At 35.1% G+C, this 21177-nt stretch overlaps 1 protein-coding gene across 3 annotated transcripts in view; it reads left to right on the top strand.

Annotated features, from left to right (window-relative positions):
• The window catches only part of LOC134543137 (oxysterol-binding protein-related protein 8), a 167402-nt gene that overhangs the window by 73171 nt on the left and 73054 nt on the right, over positions 1 to 21177 (top strand). For all 3 annotated transcript variants that reach the window (XM_063387988.1, XM_063387996.1, XM_063388004.1), the window contains exon 12: positions 11129 to 11325. In XM_063387988.1, coding sequence (XP_063244058.1) covers positions 11129 to 11325 — 197 coding nt within the window. The remainder of the gene's footprint in view (positions 1 to 11128; positions 11326 to 21177) is intronic.

The following is a 21177-nucleotide window of genomic DNA, read 5'->3' on the forward strand; positions in this document are numbered from 1 at the left end:
GAATTCGTTTTTATAAACGTTGTGTATGAAATTATAAATTTTGAGATGTATAATAACAAAAAGAAGTGCGTTCCGAAGACATGTTGGTAGTGTTATCCACTGAAACATTATTCCCACTTAAACTCTCTGTAAAAATAAAAGTATGGGGTTGAATGCGTCAAGAGGGTTATATAAATAAAATTTGAGGCTTCTTCCTTATTTCATACGCTGGTGTCCACCACTTATAATTGCAAACAAAAATTTTTCCTCGATGTTGTAATTTACTCTGCGTATTCACAAAAAATTTTGGCAGTAAATAGGTATTTAATTTTTAAAAATTAAAGTTTTCATGTTTCGAAAAAAATATTAAAACGGTGCGGGGAAAAATGTTTACAGATACTCCAGTAAAATTTTCAGTTTGATTGTTTTGATAGTTTCGGAGCTGTTGCGAGTTTAGTTTCGGAGCTGTTGCGAGTTTAGTTTGGAGGATTTTTCGGCCGCGCGAGGCAAGTTTGGCTCGTTTTCGTTTTCTTCCAGCGTAGGAAGCAGGGAACAAACGCCGATACCCGGCTTCACCTGGCATCCTTTACTGGCCTTCCCTTGTCCTCTCCAGATGTATTACTGTATATTAGCTCCATGAGAGGCACGATGGTTTGTATGCCTGGGAGGGATGAACCTTGAAGTCTGGACAAGGGAAGGAGAGGTAAGCCGTATGACGTCATGCATCCGCCGCCTGTGCTGCCGCCAGCCTGTCTAGACGATATTCCCGTGCTCCCACTTACGTTGCACAAGCTACTGCTGCCGTATTTTTAAAGGAAATGTCCCATTATTTTTTTGTTATTCTTACATGAACATTATTGGAAGTATTAAGGCCGCGTTTCAGGTGTTTTGAAAATTTTCTCTCATTGCGATAGTTCACTGATGATCTATTTTAAATTGTGAAAACGTCTATTGCTGCTTATTCGAAGACCTATCTTTACTCTTGCAGTTAAAGCTATTACTAATTTGATAAAAATATTTTTAGCACTTAAAAGAGTACCTATAGCATGAGTCAAAACTGCTGTCTCACAATTTAGTTATTTTATAGATAACTTTTCATTTATGCATGATATCCAAAAATTTAAATGCATAACTTTTCTTTAGTATTTTTCGCGAAGGCTATCACAGATAAAATTGGTTCAGAGTGCTGCATTATTGAGAAAAAAATTTTCTTGATTATACTGAATACATGTTATGACAAACTCGACACTTTTAAATGCAATGAAGTATTAATACTGCTGATATTGTAGGCTAAGTGGTAAAACAAGTTTTACGGATTACTTAGATATTTTGTGTGTTTCGTTACCATGGTAATTTACTTCGCTACAATTAAAACAAACTGTGTTCCGCGTGCCGCAATGTTAAAACAGTTCTGTTCTCGCTCACTAGAATGCGCGGGGAGTGTTGTTGACGGAACGGTGGTCCAGCAGGTAGCGGACGAAACTACAGTGTTGCCGCCCGGTTCCTTCGCCCAATCCGTTCGCGGCTGGCGAGAAGAGAACGAATTAGTATCAAGCAGTGATTTATGTAACACTTTCTTAGGTGCTATTTGGACGTAAGATTTGCTTCCCAATCTTCAGAGATTTTATATGGATTGTTTGCTACCATAGTTAGCCGATCCAAACGTAACAAAAGGAAAATCTATTAGGGAACCATGATACATTTTAGAAGCACAAACATGTTTAAAAAAAAAGTTCATGTTTAAAAGAAAACTACTTTCACTGTTGCAAGAGGCGAGCAGCTTTTTAGGTAGATTTAGAAGAGGAACTAAACATTACCATCGTGCAATTTCAAGGAAATGTTTACATAGTTTGTTGTTTCATGGTTCATGGACCCTAAAACCATAGGATATATATATATAGACACACACACACACACACACACACACACAATTTTATGAACACTATAACTGCTGTTATTTTGTAGAAATCACTTCCGAACTAATAAATAAAATAAATATAGTAGGTCGGCCTAATCGAAAATATTGGTCGAGTTCGTTGGGCAAAATCTGACTGAAAGTATAGAAATATGAAAAATTAAAAAAAAATCTTTACATTTACCTTAATATGATAAATGAATCGCTTATTTATGAAAGGGCATAAGTCAACTTTTTTGAAGAAATGAGTTACATACAGGATGCCAATCTGTGGGTGTATACGCATCGTTTGGTTACTAAAAGGCACTAGTCTGATGCATGGAAGTGGGTTTACCGACCGCCAGAAAATTTAGTTTAGTTATGAAAAGGAATTAGTCAGTGGACTTATGTCCTTTCATAACCAAATGATTACAGCTATTAATCAGTGGACTTATGTCCTTTCATAACCATATGATTGCAGCTAGTTACAAAGAGAAAACAAATAGCAGTATACTCTTCCGACCTCTTTGGCAGTATCATGCAGTGTTGCATGCTGGTATATTCTGCTATCATTTGTTTTGTTGTTTACTTTCAGTTACTTTTGGTTTGTTTACTAGTAGAAAATGAGTGAAATGGAGTCTAATAAAACTTGTGTGGAAAATGATTGTAACCATTCCATGAAACGTAAAAAAGGTGTGTGAAATGTGGAAGAATACAAATGTCAAAGAATTAAACGAGCTCGTCTGCAAGGAAAGGAGTATGCAAACTACAGAGGGAATGTTGTGAAAACTAAAAGTACTACCGAGTCGTGCAGGTAACCTAATTCTTCATATTATTTTCTTTTAAGATTTATATTCATTCATCTTTCAGATTTCACTCACGTAAACATAATTCAGTTTGTAGAAATGTATTAGTTAACTACCTATTATTGATAATTTGGAAATATTTAAAATAGCTCGCACGACTCATAAAAAAATTATTTTTATTGTTTTAGATGTGCAAGAAAATGCTATGACAAGATTGACATTGCACAGAGAGGAAAATTACTTGATGCTATACATTCCTTTTCATGCAAGAATGAGCAAGACATCTATCTTCAAGGTTTGCTTGACGCTGTGCCAATTAAACATCGCCGACCAAGGAATGGTGACAAGTCTGGAAAAAGGTCATCCTCCTTCACTTTCCATGTAGTTATTCAAGAACGAAGAGTGAAAGTGTGCAAGAAAGCATTCATTCAGTTATATGGAGTATCTGCCAAGAGGGTAAGGAGACTGCAAACATTGTTACTATGTGGACAAACTCCAAAAGACATGCGAGGCCAACAAAACAATAGGAAGTCGGTGCCTGTTGGTGATGTTCAGGCCATCAAAGACCACATATCTTCATTTCCTGTCAAGATAAGCCACCATGCATCCAAAGAATATAAATATCTTGATGCGCAGTTGGATATAAAGAAGATGCATACACTGTTCAAAGAGAAATTTCCTGATTGTAAAGTTAAGTATTCTTTCTATTACAAGATTTTCAGGGAAAATTTCAATCTCCACTTTGGGAGACCACAGATAGACACCTGTGGAGAATGTGAACAACTGAAGGTCAAGATAAAAAATCCTAATCTTAATGAATGTGCTAAGCGAGTTGCCATGGCCGAGCTGGCCATTCATGAAAGAAGGAGTAACAAGTTTTACACAAGCATGAAAGACATGAAACACATTTGCAAAAACAATGATAGTGTGTTAGGGTTAACGTTTGATTATATGCAGAACATTTCACTGCCCTGCATTCCAGTACAAGAGCTTTTTTACTATCGCCAGCTTTCGGTGTTTCCCTTTTGCCATACATAACCTGAAAACAGATGAGGCGAGTTTATTTTTATATCACGAAGGGCAGGCAAATAAAGGGCCAAATGAAACATGCTCTTTTCTTCACAAATACATAAGTGACAACGTGCCTCCATGTGTTAAAGAACTGCACCTTTACAGTGATGCTTGCGGAGGGCAGAATAAGAACAATTGCATGGTAAGATTCTTGTTATCACTTACTGACACCAACAGATTTGACATTATTATCCATCGGTTTCCGATACGTGGTCATTCATATCTTGCTTGCGATCGTGATTTTGCACTGGTGAAACGTGTTCTTAAAAAGACTGATAGATACTGTGTACCCATGGAGGTCTGCCAACTTATTACATCTGCAGGAGTTCCTGGAAAATTCACAGTCAACATGGTAACATCTGATGACGTGTTGGACTTCAAGAATTGGTGGCCCAGCCATTACAAAAAGACATGCTTATCATTGGAAAGCCAGAGTAAAGCAGTTCCGCGAAGCCAGAAGCAAGACTTTGCTGTATCAAGGTTTGTAGAGTTCCAGTACAACAGTCGCCATAAAGGTACTGTAGTTGCTTCCGAATTCATTGGCGGCCTTGTGTCACATACTTTTGTGCTTCGTCAATCATCCGACAAAAGTTTGAATCCTACTATTCCTGTTCAAAAGGCGTATCCTGCGAAAAATGTGCCAATTAATGCAAAGAAGATTATTGACTTAAAGAAGGTTCTCCGTTATGTTCCAGGTGAACACAGAGACTTCTACGATGAGATTATCCAGTGGCCTACCAAGCAAACAGACTGAGCTACCATGCCATTGTAACAGGCATTGTTACATAATAACATACAAAGTGTGAAGTTATATTAACACCTTTTGTACATGTTTTCAAAACAATGTGTAGTCTTACATCACTGTTGTTTAAAGTGAAATGATGCTTTAGTACATAACTTTTGTGGTGTTGTTTAAAGAGGGTATGCCTGTGATGTTATGCATTATAAGGTCAGTGAAAATGGCGTAAAGTGTTCAATAATATGGTGTACACGTTTACTGAACTATATCTAGGTTGAATTACATCATTGTATTTCGATTGGAATATTTTATTACATAAGTTTTGTTGACTTGCAAGGTTAAGTTATAAAAGGGCCTAAGTCTGTGATATTTAACAATTTTTTTCTCGCAGGTAATGAAACACTTGTCAATGTAGTGACATTTAGGTACAGAGTAGTAAAAAAATATTAATTTTGATGTATGAAACTTATAACAGATATGATATAGTTTTTTGCATATTCCCACAACTTTTAGTGAATTGACTTATGCCTTTTCATAAATAAGCGATTCAAATATCGTATCCGTATGAAGTAACTGTGTATCGTTTTGAGTAATACCAAAAACGTTTGTAAAACACGACCAACCATAATTGAAAGGGGTGGAAAAAACGGCAGTTGGAGGACAAAAATAGTCATACCTCCCTTAGTAGGCACACCTTCGAATCCGTTAGAGTTGTTAGTAAATCCAATTTTTATTATAATATTAAATTTTTTATTTGAATCAATTTTTGATAAGAAGAGCTATTGCTCCAAGAGTTCGGAAAATCAAGGGTTAAAATAAAGACATTAAAAATGTATTTATACATAATAAAATTCTTTCTAAAGATTAACTACAATTTTAAACAAATTATTTTGTTACATCCAACCATTACCTAAAGAAGTGAAGAAAAAATAAAAGGGTTGAAAGACAAAAATATCTTACTTCCCTAAGTAAATAAATACCTATTGAATCCGTTCAGGTTGTATCTCCAACAATATTATCAAAATATATTGTCTCAAATAATATTTTAATACAACGTACCATTGCTGCTAAGGGTTGAAAGTCGGGGGTGAAGGACAAAAATTTCACAACATTCTTACTAGGTACAATATCAAATCTGTTTCTAATCTAGATATTGTCTATAGCACTTTTCTGAATCAATTTTTGATAAGACAAACCGTTACAGAAAGTGGTCGAAAAATAACTTCCGTGCGATGTACTCTATCGAATACTTTATTATATATTTTAAAAATTTATAAATATCTCGAACATTCATCTCAAATAAAGTTTGATACAACTTATCAATAATGCAAGGGGTCGAAATGACGAGGGCCGAAGTCGAAATAAATCATTAATCCTTTAAGGGGTAAACTATCAAATCCATTATAATTTATTGTAAAATATCTTAACATTATCTAATACTTTAACTGACACATTTTTTGTTGAGACGAAATATGCTGCAAGAGGTTGTAATAACAGGGGTTCAATAAAAAAAAATTAAAACTTCCTTGCTATGAGTAGTATCAAATTCGATAAAACTTAATGTAAGTTCTTTAAGATGTTCAAAACGTTTCTAGGAGTTCACAGAATGTTTCAAAAGAAATATACTCCTAAAAATATACATATTTTATGTAACAAGATTCTTAGGTTTTCTTTAAACAGTTTGTTTAAAAGTAACTCTCAGGAGTGATATACATATATAATTATGCTTTTGTTATTCTCGGGTGAATTTTCATGCTTATTTTCATAAATAATAATTTTTTTTCGTATTATGCCACATTTATTTCATTTAATTTTTATAAACGTCTTCATGCTTGTTGACCTTGCCCTAGCGACGGGGCAGCCGTCAGCATATAGCTTTAGTTACCCAGAAGACAGTCTTTGAGAAGATAGTCCTGGAAGTTAGGTGTGCGTAAGTCAGCGACAGAAGTAGTGTGCATACAATAATTAAAAGTGCCACGTTCATCAGAAAAGTAAGTGTAATTATTTTGACATCGTTATCTGTGGGTTTAATCGTTGAGAAAGCAGAGGTTATCTACGGAGCGGCGTTTTGAATTAGCTGCCACAGCCGCCGCCAACCAAGCGACACCATTTCCGGACCGAGGTTACTAAGTTACTATCATATACAAGGTATTTTAATAGTATTTTCTATTTTGACAACATTATTGTAATGTATTGTTATTGTAGTGCATTGTTACTGTGTTAACTAGTAAATAAATGCAGTGTTCCAAATCCAATTCTTTCCAGTAGACGCACGCCTACTGAAATATTGATCAGCGTGGCTGTAACTGGTTGGTAGTCGCTGGCTCCTCTGTGGCATTGTGGTCATCGGTGAATTATGCTTGTTGTGAATGTACAACGCACTGGCAAACTCCTCTTCTGCAGCTCACATCGGTCGCCAATAAATTATCATGTACTTTGTAATCATAAAGATTGTTTCAGAATTCAACGAAAACAGTTTATAGGCTAATTAATTAATACCGGTTCTACATCAAATATGCTAAATTAAAAATGTGTCGTAAATTTTTAGTTAGGCCTGTGAGAATTCGAAAGTGTTAAAATAACCACCTTTTATTATTAAATATTGCTACGCAATTCTGAATAACACTACAGTTGATAACAATTCGTAATAGTGAATTTTCAAATTACTTTATTGACAATGCTTAGTTAGGAATGAATATATATATATCTATAGTAGTAAATGTTGATTTCTCTGTTTCCCTTGTAAATAGAAACCAAATTATATGATTAAATATCCGTGTTATTTGTGTTTTTTTGACAGATTTTGTAATGATTTAGGTAGGTAATAAAAATGTACAATTTAACTGACAAGATTATTGTTATACCTCTAATTTTACATTCTACTATTGTACTAATTACATCTAAGTGACATAATGACGATATCTGACATGTATGCTACTTATTAATTTATTGTGACCTTGTGTTTCCGATTTTTTTGACTTCTTGTATGTGAGTCATAAGTAAAATATAACTATAAGACATTCAAAATTTAGTTTACCTACACAGAATTAAAAATTGTGGTATGATTGCGCTTGTTTTAACTTTTGTTTTCAGCATTCAAAATTGATATGTTAGTAGAAATTTATTAAAATGTTTTTACATAAAAATTGGTTGTCTGTAAAGTCTGTTTATGAACGATAGTTTAACTTGACAACGTCATAAGAAAACATTGATTAAATGATTGCATACTTATGAATAAAATTGAATCATTTTTATTGAATTATCACTATTTTGTATGGATACAAAGAAGGAGTGAAATGAAATCTACAATTTAATTGATAAATTTACTTTTATTTGCACTCATTAATTCAAATATGTTTATTACTTTAACGAAGAGATTATTTTAACTATAACTTTTATACATGTTTGCTATTTAACTTCTTCCAATCTGTGTTATACTGTTAAGGATAGGACGATGATAGGAAAAGTAGGAAACGAATGGGAGTGTTTCAAGTTTAATGTGCCTCGAAAATGTAAAATCTATGGTTGTTCCAATCGAGTGGAAGAGAGATAGATGCGGCGCAAGCGTACAATGAGCGTAACGGGACACTTTTTCGTGCGTGCAGCCGGCGTTTATCGATTTATTAGACGTTGTCACGTTAAAAAGTGAATAACACTGTGTATTGTTGTTTTATTTCTAAACAAATTTATCTCCAATTATTGCGTACAACACGGTAATTTATTTTTTAAAAAAATGTGTGAACTCTGGAGTGTATGAAGTGTTTCCCCGCGAGCCGCCAGCCAAGCTTGTCTCTGTTCCGGCGGACTGTCAACACGACCAGGGTCTAGGCCTGGGGATGGCGAGGAGGGTGGAAGTAGGAGGAAGGAAGAAGGGGAAGGGTCGAGCAGAACTGGCAACATTGCGGTTATCAGCCCTGTACTGCGCATGCGCGGGTAAAACACGCAAATTCAAGGGGAGGGGGCGGCCGACCGTCTTCGCGTGTCTAAAGCCGGCCAGGAGAGAGGAGAAACACACCCTCCCCGTATGAAGAGCCTGACTCGAATGACCGCTGTTCCCAGCTACGCAGACACTTATACTGACCGGGCGAAGTGGTCGGGTAGTTGATTTCGATGGTTTTATTCACATTTTTGCCAAAACATAAAGATTTGTTCGAGTAGTGATTTTTAATCACTGAACCGCGCCCTTAAAGCCGACACAAAAATACGCTGTGTGTTAAAATTAACAGATTTTAATGATCTTTCATTTCTTTTCTTTTTTTTTTTAATTTTTTTTTCCTTCTGATTTTCACATTTTGGTCAAAATGTCCAATTTTTTGACTGTTCCCGAGAATGTATTCGTAAAATCACTGCTTCGTTAAATCCGGGGTTCGTGACATCGGGGTTCTAGTGTATTTAACTACGGCAAGCAGAAAACGTACATGTAAACTAACCAGTAAAAATAAACTGTCTATTGACATATTTTCTTTAGAGGTGGCCTGTAGGGCGACGGACTTGTCAATAAGGTAAAAGTGGGTTTAAAGCAAAGCCGTCTAGCGTTGTGAGTGACAGCATCCTGCCATTGTACGGCTGGTTTCTTAGCGAGTAGCGGTTTGGGAAGGGCGGGTTGTGGCGGGGGGGGGGGGGGGGGGGGTTAAATCAACTGAAAATTTCGGAAAACATTTATTACGACCCCCCCTCTATTACGACCCCCCCTCTATTACGAGCCTATTCCTGGGAAATGTGAGGGGTCGTTTCAGAGAGGTTTGACTGTATTTATCTCTACATCTTTATATATCTATGTATCTTTCTATCGCTATTTATCTCTTTATATCTACATATGTATATACCTCACACTATCTCTATCTCTTCTATATATAAATCTCTATATAGCTCTATACATCTATATACCTCTTTATCTAACCCATTTCATTCTCTATACCTCGCTCTATCTCAACTTATCTCTGTCTCTCTTTATCTAACTATATATATATCACTCTATCTTTGTCTATCTTTTATATTTAAATAAATTGTGCCATGCGTGCGCACTTATACAACAAAAACAGACAAAGTGTTGAACAGGAATTAGCCTGTATATGAAGTGGTGATTGAAAAATTATAAATATTCAAAATATTTTCAAGTAAAAATATACGAAATCGCACACAGCCACTGCGTAGGGAGCCGACCACGCGTGGCACTTTATTTTGTGACATTGACTCCCCTCCCGCACCGCAGTGACTGCTGCCTGCTAGCCGAGCGGGGTGTGCGCGGGGCGCGGGAGCAGAGGCAGGCGGTGGTGGGATCACGAGCGTCAAGAGAGACACGACGACGACGGACAGTTGCTACGTAGTTACTGAATTACAAAGATAGAAAAATTAAAATATGTTGCTTATATAATGTGGTTAATAAATAATGCGGTAAAAAGTAGCCTATGTTCATCAGGGATAGAAAAATTAAAATATGTTGCTTAAATAATGTGGTTAATAAATAACGCGGTAAAAAGTAGTCTATGTTCATCAGGGATAATGTCGGCTTCTAATGGAAAAAGAATTTTTCAAATCGGTCCAGTAGTTTCGGAGCCTATTCAATACAAACAAACAAAGAAACAAATATTTCCTCTTTATAATATTAGTATAGATATTCTGCAATACATCCAGGAAGACTCAGTTCGTAAACAGATGTCGATCCCCATGTTGTTGAGTCCAGTTTTGGATGTCCTTCCTTAAGTCTCCGTTGAAAGAAACCAGTCGGTTTATCATAAGGCATAATTAACTGTTATTGACGGAGGAGGGAAGATACTACTGTTCTGCCATACTGAAAATAACGTATGAAATGAAACTTCTTTAGGTGTGTTGAGGGTGAAATTTTAGAATGCATTGAAATTCATGTCACCATGCAATCAAAATTAAATAGATTGAAGTTTAATGCGTGTGAGCATTTCTCATATATGTACCTGTGAGCAGAATGGTCGAGATTGTGGACCCACTTGTGGCAGCATGTACCTATGTATATATATTCAGTGTTGTGAATACTGAGCATACAAGTGTGCCAAAACAAACTTTATGATAGTGAAACTGTCATTAAATATTGTAACTTTTAATAGACTTAGCAAGAAATATTCTCAACTACAAAAAATTTTTATATACTAGACAATAAAATTGAGTCAAAATAAACATAGTATCGAAAATTTTAACACATTTTTTTTTGTTCTCTTTCATATTAAGAATGCTGCACTATATTTTAATTTATTGGTTAAACTAAAGGTTTCAATCCAAAAGTTACATTTATTGTATATATATAGTATTAATTTCAAAATATATTATTGCATAAATATTTAACTTCTAATTACATAATTATATAGGTAATTTTTTTCTGTCTGTAAGAACACATTGAGTGGATCTAATGACTGCCATATTGGCAAGAGAAAATGGCCAGTTGTTGCGTGACATTGGTCCTGTCTGTTTGGCCTCACTTTTACTAACACATGCTCCATATGTAGTCTTCAAATATATTTGTGTTAACCCAAGGTGCATGTTGGTTACTAAACATTTTTTTATAATGTATTAAAATACTAGTTTTGGCAAGTGACAATAAGTTATGTTTCTATTTATGTATTAAATGTTCAAGTGTTACACCTAAAACTGAGATGACTGTTAATGTAGGCAACTCTACATCTGCCATACTTGATGGAGTGGCACTGCTAACGCTACTACCCAGAGGAGAAGACTACAGCATAACGATCCCATACGCCCATTGCAAGGGCATTCTCATGGGAACCCTGACCATGGAGCTGGGTGGCAAGGTGACCATAGACTGTGAGAAGACAGGTTACAAGACTGAAATAGATTTCAAGCTGAAGGTATTGTTGTGCTATTAATACTATAAGTATTGTAACGTTGCAATACCCTGCCCTCATAGCTAAATGTTTTTCTTTTAAACTTCTTTTCTGTATATGTGAGTATTAATAAGTCAATGTATTTTGAGAGAGGTATATGTTATGAAACAGTATAATCAGACCTTAGGAATATTAATATATGTTATTTGCAAGTGCTGTGTGTTTTAAGGATGTCCCTGGTATCTTAACAGACGTTTTCAATCAGTACTATTTTTTTATGTAATTATTCACAAATAAGTTGCTGTACTAGAATTTTGCCTGTTTAGGCCTACTTTTTCAGGTTTTTTCAATAAGTTGAATTTTGTCAAGTAATTTGTATTATGATTGCTGTTCTTAATTTTAATTAATGTGTTGCAATATAATTATAGATCACGGGACTGTGTCTGGGCTGGGGTGATGTTTAGAAAGAGAGAGACATAAGAGGCCTGCAGGTGTGAGTGAGAAAGAAACAGTGCTTCTCCGCCAACAGAGATAAAAGCTGGGATTCCCCACTGGTCCTGGGAAATGTGTGATAACTGCTGTCTCATGGTGTGGGAGAGAGAACGAGAATGGGAGTCCCCGATTTTGATGTGAAATTGAAAAGAGACAGATCAAGGGAAGCCCCGAGTTATGTGTGTACAGGGTTTTTTCATGTATTGTAATTTGTTCTGTGATTGGCTTGTGATTTGTAGAGTGAATGAAGCGTGCGTGTGATTGGTCGGTGAGGTCATGTGACTTCTCCTCCCTGCGTGGAGGAGACGTGTCATGAGTTCATCAGTAGTCGTCGGGCGATCGCTGTCGGGCGATCGCTGTCGGGCGATCGCTGTCGGGCGATCGCTGTCGGGCGATCGCTGTCGGGCGATCGCTGCCAGGCGAGGCCGCGTTTCGGCGGCTCGCGGTTTTTCACCAGGTGCGGCCGTATTTGAGGCCATACTGATTTTTGTATTATTACAGATTTCGGATACTGAAAGATTTAAGCGAAGTTATATTTTTTATTAATTTTCATCGCCTGGGCTGCGAGCATTTCTCGACAGGCGATTGTACGACTGGAATGAGTGAGCAAATTATTGAAAGTGTTTGGATTCGTCTGTGCAATATTCTATTTGAAAAATAAAACAACAAAAATTACAATCGGCGTTGAACATCTGTTTAATTTTGTATGTAACAAACTGTTACAGTATGTAGAAACAGCAATAACATTTCAAACCTGAACTCAGATTTCCATCATTAAACTTCAATTTAGAAGTAGAAATTTTTAATAATAAATGTATTTTGTTGATAGAAACAAAATTAAAACTTTTGTGATGAAGTATCAGAAAATCAGTAAATTAAACATATAATGCTGGTTGTGGCACACACACACACAAAATGCTTCGTCCAATATCTGCTGACATTGCGCAAGTTTACTTCATTTAACAATCTTAAAAAAAACTGTGTGTTAAAAAAATATTTATTATCCACGTATTTTTGTGATTTTTACTACCCCGAATTATTTACGTGATATAATTTTTCTACAGGCACAAAATTTGTGGTGGTTGTAAAACATTATTCAATTAATGCATTTACCTGCGTATGGGTCACACTTTTTATGCTGTTTTTTAGTTTTAAAAATGCAGCATTACCATTACGTGAGTGTGGAACATGAAGACTTTACTTGTATCCATGGAACGCTAGTGAAAACACATATGTGGTGCGATTCTTATTGGATGGCAACTTACTGTAGAAATTGGACCCATACGCAGGGTGTACCTTTCTGCGGGTAAATACAGTAAATATAATTCAGACATTTGTTGTTCCACTTTAAATATATTCTTTATTATTTACAATCCAATTTTTGTGCAGCCCTAACTTCAAAGACTTTTGAAGCCCTTTAGAACATAATTTGTGTACCGTGTTTTATCGCACAATGGTCGCACGCACGTAATCGTCGCAACCATATTTTAGGCTGTCAAAATTGGGATATAAAAACTTCTCGCGTAAATGTCGTATGATGTTATTGGTCCCGCTAGTAGATGCCGAGCGCTTTGTGTAGGTATCTTTTCCGTATAAAACTATGTATTTTAAAGTAGAAATGTAATATTTATTCGGTCATTACCACTTACTTAATAAATGAACGGAAAAATACGAAGTGGTTTGAAGTATAAATTTTCTTATAAAGACGTTTTTAAACGTTATTTCCTTTATCTGATTGTCTGCGTTGACGCGGCGTACCGCTTATAAAAATGTAGCCAGCGCATCATTCATGTTTGGTTATGTTGCTTCGCGCACATAGTCAAATATCGATATCTCGCCGAGTGCATACAACACGTGCTCTCTGTCAAGTGCCGAGTTAACTACATTTGATAGCCCGCATTCTTTCGTGGTAAGTGTGTACTACGACACGTTAGTTCACGTCAGTTTCAAGTGGCTTGCGTTTGCGTTAGAGTTTTGGTTTTTCTATTTAAAGTTGAAGGAAGGTTTTTGTTTAAGGAATTATTAATATAGATTGTTTGGCGTGTTCTTGTATACTCCACCTTTTTTTAAATAAACGTACTTTCCATGAACGGGTTTTGTTTTTATGAATAACATTACCTATCAAAATATTTTTTTCCCGCATATTGGTCGCACCCCTACTTTTCAAACTTGATTTTAGAATAAAATGTGCGACGATTATACGAAAAAACACAGTATTTTTTTTAACTTGCTTTGTTACAATGAACCTGCAGCTGAAGTTTGTCGGTCAAAATGAATTCAGACTCGCTCTGTGTGTGTATACATACATTAATGTATAACTTATGAAATATAAACATCTGAACAATTTGAGATCTGAAACTTGCTGGGGTTCAAACCCTCAACCCTTGAAACATGAGGGTGATGCGTTAGCAATTACTGTCACCGAGAATCTTGTAAGTCCAGTAGTCTTCACCCTTAATAGTAGAGACAGATTTTATGGTTTTATTTTTAGGCCAATTTTGTTTTTAAAACAAGAGATATCTGTGTTATTATTTTTAATTTTTATAAAAAAAACTGTTCATTCATAAAGATAGCACTCACTACTTTCAACAATATGACACTTGTTCAGTGATAACTTACTTCACCCAAACAGTGTCATTTTTACTAATAAAGTATGCACTTTTACAATATAATAATTTGTATTAAGCATGTATAACTACTGAGAACAATAAAAATAAATCAGTAAGTATATGTGCTTTTGAAAAATATACCATTAGTGTAATGTAAAAATTAGTTACTAATAGCAGCTGCAAAATAAAACAAGTAAATTTTTTCCAATATATTTAGTACATACGTTTGTTACTAACTCCATGCAAAATAATTTATTTCATTGAATATAATATATTAAAAGATTAAGTTTTTGTAATCTAAGATGAGGTTTGAATAAATATGCTAATTAATATCACAATCTTTTGTTGTATTTCGGTGCTTTATCGAGCATTAACTTAAATTTCGGTGGTATGTGGTGTATTGACATGCTTTTTGGTGTTATTTTGGTTATATCGCAATTCACCATATGATCTATCCTTACTTATTATCAAACCACTTTGCCAAGCTCAAAGTATGTACTATTCTAGAGTTCCGGCTGGATCTATATGATCATGCCACATACGGCTTAACTTGAGACACGTAACATTTTTAAAATTTATTATTAACTTGAAGTGACTTTAATAATAACATATTAGGGGCTAAAAACCTTTTTATTACATAAGGCCCTTCAAAAGGAGCCAGCAATTTCACATTTAACTGGGCTGAAAGACTAGGCAAAACATAAGACCGGCACAAAACACGACCTCCAACCTTAAAATCATGGGCTGCTCTGTGTTTATTATAAGCGGTAATAACCTCCTGTCTGGCTTTAGCGAGATTACATGCAACACTATCAAGAACACGTTCAAGTCCGGCGACATCCAGGCTTGAGTCCAGCGGCGGCAAGCTCCACTGATTAAGCAAGGGATGATTGAGCTCGCGGCCCAAAAAAGGGATGGAGGGAGGGAATCCGGAAGCAGAATGACAGGTGGAGTTCAGGCCAACGTTAATGAAATCTAAATCTGAGTCCCACAGAGTCTGATCTGAAGGATAAAAAGATGTGAGGATGCTTTTAAGGACCTTATTGACTCTCTCTGACTGATTGCCCTGGGGAAAGTAGGCGGAGCTGGTCTGTGCCTGGCAGATCACTTGGCGTCTGAGCTCCTGTCTGTGGTAAAGGGGAGGGTGAAGAGAAAGCAATACCCTATTTTCAAGGTCAGCAGCCAGGTTTGTACTAGCAGAACAGAAAACATTCGGCGCGTGACTTCCTACACTACGTAAGTCTGTATCCATGCCCGTGGGGACCCCAGGGCGTAAGGCCTTTTGGCTAAGAGCGCTGGGTTACCAAACCAAAAGTGAGAAATCCTATGAATTGTACTTGTACTACATAAGTGTAAAATTGTGTAAATTGCAGTGGTTGTGCTCGAATATTTGTACTCATCTGTCAGGAAAAGTAACAAACTATTATCCAAACCTGCAACGTTTACATTGTCCCATCAAATATACTTACGGTGTCTGCTAATTATTATGCTAAACAAAATTAATTGAAATGTTGTTAACTCAGTAACTAGCGAAAACCAGACACAATTTATTTTGGAAAACTAGGTCACTTAGTATGTAAAATAAATTTAAAACTATGCTTCTCAATTCATTGTGTTCTCAAAGTTATTTTTAAAATAAGTCTTACAAGAAAAAGCAAACGACCAAAAAATCACGCAGTTGTAGCTATCCGCGTGAAAGCTATCTCACAGTTGATGACGCAGGAGCCAGTCTAGCTCTTATCGTTCTCCGGTTTCCGTACCTAAAACGTGCCATTTAGCGCTGGATTTACATTTAACTAAACATGGAGCTTGTTATGTTATATTTGCTGCTTTAACTTCATGTCAGTCGTTTAGGAAACACCTGACTACCAACGTTAATGCCATTTAAAAAATGCTTGTGTATGTGTGGCTTTATTTTAATGCACCTTTAATCGATTATTTATTATAAATGTAAATAGAATTTGCATTGAACTTCCACTTTAGAATGCATATTATAACCTTCTAAAACTCATATATATTATAAGATTTGTTTAAGGCCGGGCTTCAACCAAATTCACTCCGGCCGCGGGATAGGCATTTACAAGCAAAACAAATTCCCGCGCGATTTCCACAATTTTTGTGATAACGGCGTCAAACAAAAACCATGTTGTAGATTTTGAAGACCTTAACAGCGCTATAGCTTTAAAAGTTTTAATTTTTTATTTCAAGATGGTGATATCATGTGATATAATATTTAAAGTATCATAGCTTTCAGGCTATTCATTTAATCGCTTAAACAGCTGTATTGAAACTTTGACTGAGTTGAATTCTTTAAAAAAGTCAGCGGTGCTGATACTCTATCTCTAAAAACAAAGACACAGCATGGTGGTTTTTTAATGGAAACATTGAGGCCGCGAGGCCCAGCACGTGGTTGTGGACGAGGGGTGACAGGGGGAAGAGGATGACGCGCGGGTGGCGGAGACACGCTGCCATGTTGCCAGCTCCTTCCTGGAAGGTCACCCACCCCTCGCGACTGTGAGCCAGGGAGACGGACACGGACTAGTCATCTGTAACGCATTGCGCGTGAGGTACTGACATTTCTGCATTTACAACTTCAGTGGTTAATGTTTAACTCTTTACAGGACAGCAAATAAAACAAAAACTGATAGCATGATGGCATGTATTAAAAACAGTATAAATTGTGCTCACGCAGTTCGTCTTCACAAATTAAATTTGTTCATTATTTTAAATAGCTTTTTCTGTGGTCGTTTTTTCGTATATAATTTAGGAGGATTTTATGTCACACTGTTATGCACACCGACGCTTCATCAAAACAATCCTGTCTAAACCAAATGTTTATTAAAATTTTTAACTTCACATTTATTGTGACACAGATCTCAAATTCCTATCTGAATATCTACACATACTTGATAACATTTTATTTTAATAACGAGTTTAAAAAATAACATAGAATAGCTTTTGCTATCTTTAGGTTTAGGCTTCTCCTGAAAATGCAAATGTTTCTGAAGACGCACAAACTATTACATTATGATTGTTTGCTTCAAACTTTGATATTATTGGTAGAGCTGAGTAGATAAAAAAAATCTAGCGACACTCACATTCTGTCAATTATAACTTTTTGTAATAAAAATGTTTTATGGCGTTGAGGCCCGTGGTTAGCTGCGCCCTCGGCTACCTTGCATGAGGGGAAGGGATGGGGAAAGGTGTTTGGCGCCAGCGTCTCACCGAGGTCAATCATTCTCTCTTGTGTAGTATTAGTGTTCGGAACGCTCGACTACGTGTGACTTATTCCACTAAGTTTATCAAGTCTTGGTACGTAGTGTGCGATTATCGGCAGCACAAAATGTCTCAAGAAACGGCCACAAATGTCAAAGCGAAAGAAATCCGCTAAAAAAAGAAAATGCTTCTGGCACGTACTGCTAAAAATAAAAAGTATGTACATGTGTTATATACGTATATTATTATTATACATACACGGATATAAAACATTTACTATATGTAACCTACTGTAAAACTTTTAAAATAATATTGAAAACTGACTCCTGGAAATTAATTTTTAACATTTGTAAGAGTTGATAAATATATTTGCTCTAAAAACATTTCAAACGTATTTAACGTTTCCTTTTATGTGTAAAATAAGCCTATAGTTTGAAAATTTATTAATGATACATTACACTGGTGTGCTAGTGACAATGTTAGCCGTAAAATTGCGGATGCATGCGGGACAATTTTGATTTTATATGCAGCTATAAATACCATTTTTATTAGGATGCAATTTCGTATATAATTTTTTGTAATATTTACTGTCAATTACACGTGCTGGCACTTATTGTCAGCGACAATAGATTATAAAACAGAAACTGAGAAATTAATCCGGAAATATTTCTGTAAAATATGCTTTATGTTATTTCATTTTTAAATTTTACCATGTATAAATTATTTAGACGTCTATGTAAAACAAAAATTTTATTAAAAATGTTAATTTAATATAAAAATCAATTTACGTTAAAAAGAGTACTAAATTAGAATTTCTGAGTTTCGGTGACGCTTTTGCCCACTCACCGATGGACTGCCATTGTGATTATACACACGTCTTAAATTTACTATAATGTGACTGAAAAACGTTATATAATTAACGTTTATTTTTTTTAATAGTAATGAATAGTATAAAAATGTATATTATTGTCATGTTATAATTGCATGTCTGACATCTAACAGGTGCACAAGTTAGTATATTTAGAAGTATTATTTCTGTGACAAAACAACTTACGTAATTAATGTTGATTACATTGCATCACTGCAAGTCACTTTTGGAGAAATAACTAATATCGTGGAACGAACAAAAATGCTAGCTGATTGTGAGCTAAGGCACAAAATGAGACGTGTGCGGTTAAAAGTCAGTAATTTCGGCATTGTTTGTCGCCGGAAAGAATCTGTGTCCTGTTCAAATCATGTTAAACAGTTACCTACTTTACACGCCTCCGTTTTCGACACTGGCAATGGAGTACCGTGGTCGCAATGAGCATATTGCCATTCAGAGGTTTCAAGCACAAACCGGATTAGTTGTACAGAAGTGTGGTTTATTTTTGGATCTCTAATACGCATATTTCAGTGCTAGCCCTGACGGAATTGTGGTCGAAGAAAATGCGATTGTTGAAATCAAGTGTGTGCCTTCTGCAGTTGACCAAGGGCTCCAAGAAACTGCAATAAGAAAAAGAAAGTTTTTTCTACGTGTGAATGAAACGGAAGTTTAATTCTTAAACGTTCACACCTTTATTTTTATCAGCTGCAAGGTACTTTAAACATACAGAGCGCGAATACTGTTACTTCATGGTAATGTCCGTTGTTCGTCAGAATTTACAAGTAGAAAGAGTAGAAAGAGATGAGCTCATGCGGGAAACAGAAATGTTGCCGAAACTGACTAGATTTTATCGTAGGTGTTTTCTGCCTGAGATAGTGGTGCAAAATCAAAGCATAGACAGAGCCATTAGAGAAGCAGGCTACATTTTGGAAGCCGAAAGAAGCTTGGCAGATAAACAGCAATCAAGACGTCAAAACTGACCCGGAAAAAGCAAGGGATAAATGAATGTAAATATAATTGAAGTAAGATTTTTTTTTTCTTTGAAACCTGGACGATTGCCATAAAATGTTCTGTTGTGTTCAAATTTGTTCTAACATCGAAAACATTAAGTTAAACGAGAGAAAAAAATTTTTTTTGGAAGTAACTGTCCATGAGTTTTATATAAGGTTATAATTTTATCTGAAGTTTACATTTTAATTCTGTGGAGACATACCTTTTAAAATATTGTTTATAATTAATTCCGAAGAACTGATTATAGTTGTTTATTTTTATTATAGTTAAGTATTTATTTGTTTAGTATGTTCCAGTAATATACGTGTATTTTGGTCTCTATGCTAATATAAAATGCGTTTCTACTATCAGTTATATGGTTTTTCTTCTCATTTTTTCTATTTTGTATGATATATTATACTGAATGAGTTAATGTCACTATTATTTTTAATTCTTTGTAAAATATGAAATATAAAAAAAAATTTCAAACCTAATGTATTTTCTTTAACTGTGGTTCACATTTCGCAGCAACTTAAGAAGTGGTCATTCTACGTAATAACTATTTGTAGTACCGGCAAATGTAATAATTAATACACGGTTACCAATAGTTGTACAATCATTAGCATTAAACATTATGGCAGAGGGTAAATACATTTTTTAAAGAAAAGTAAATCTAATAGTGTGTTAATTCTGATTTAGACACATTTTTCACAATACCAATTTTTTGAGCATTGTCATAGCCACATCATCTGATAAGATCCTTCATAAAGATTAACTCATATCGCTGCATTTACTGATCAATAAAGAAAAATATTTGTAAAATTTACAGCTTTGAAACATATGGAACCGTATTTATGTTTCACAAATACATAAAACATTTCTTGTAATTATTTTGACACACTCTCAGCTGCTATTAATTGCCTGAAAATAATTTTTAAAAATCAATGCAAACAACTTCAATTATTATGTAATACTTTAGCTGTGAAGTTATATGTGGATGAAAATTATTCAAATTCTGGCAGGTTTTATTAAAGTTTTATTATTATGAGATTTGTTTCTTGCAGCAATTGAATATTAAAAACGTAAATCGGTTTCAACTAAGAATGCTCTACACTTAACTGAAATTAATGATAAAAACATATAACTACGTTAATGTGTAGTTCTTACTAACTTATAACAAAGTTATTTATCTTGGAGAGATCTCAGTTTCGCAATAAAATCGTTTTCAAAGTAAATTTATATTTCAATGACACACACAAAGACACACACATATACATACATATATATGTATATACGTATATATATAATTATTTTTCATGCATTAAGCACAATTTTACTCTACTGAAAATCTCTGTGTGTATTAATAAATGCTGATTTATCATTATTTCCTTGGTAATGGGAAACTGAAAGGAAATATATATTTTTAATGAGGTTTGGATGGCCACTTCTAGAAAATTGATAAAATGACTAAGTGAATACGAACCTTCGTACAAACGTACTGATTTCACGTTACTTCTATGTAGGGACTCGAAAATTTCGTGAATTAACCTGGAATCAGGATAGAATTAAATGTCTTACATGTGCTCAACCCATGTTTGCTTTTCCTTTGGCTGATTTCCTATCCTAGTTGATCAGCACTACCTGATTTGCTTTTTTTCTCCTAGTTGGGCATCGCAGAGGGGTAGCCAAATAACTGTCGCCCAA

This window comes from Bacillus rossius, chromosome 1 (assembly GCF_032445375.1).
Source record: "Bacillus rossius redtenbacheri isolate Brsri chromosome 1, Brsri_v3, whole genome shotgun sequence".
NCBI classification, from domain to species: domain Eukaryota; kingdom Metazoa; phylum Arthropoda; class Insecta; order Phasmatodea; family Bacillidae; genus Bacillus; species Bacillus rossius.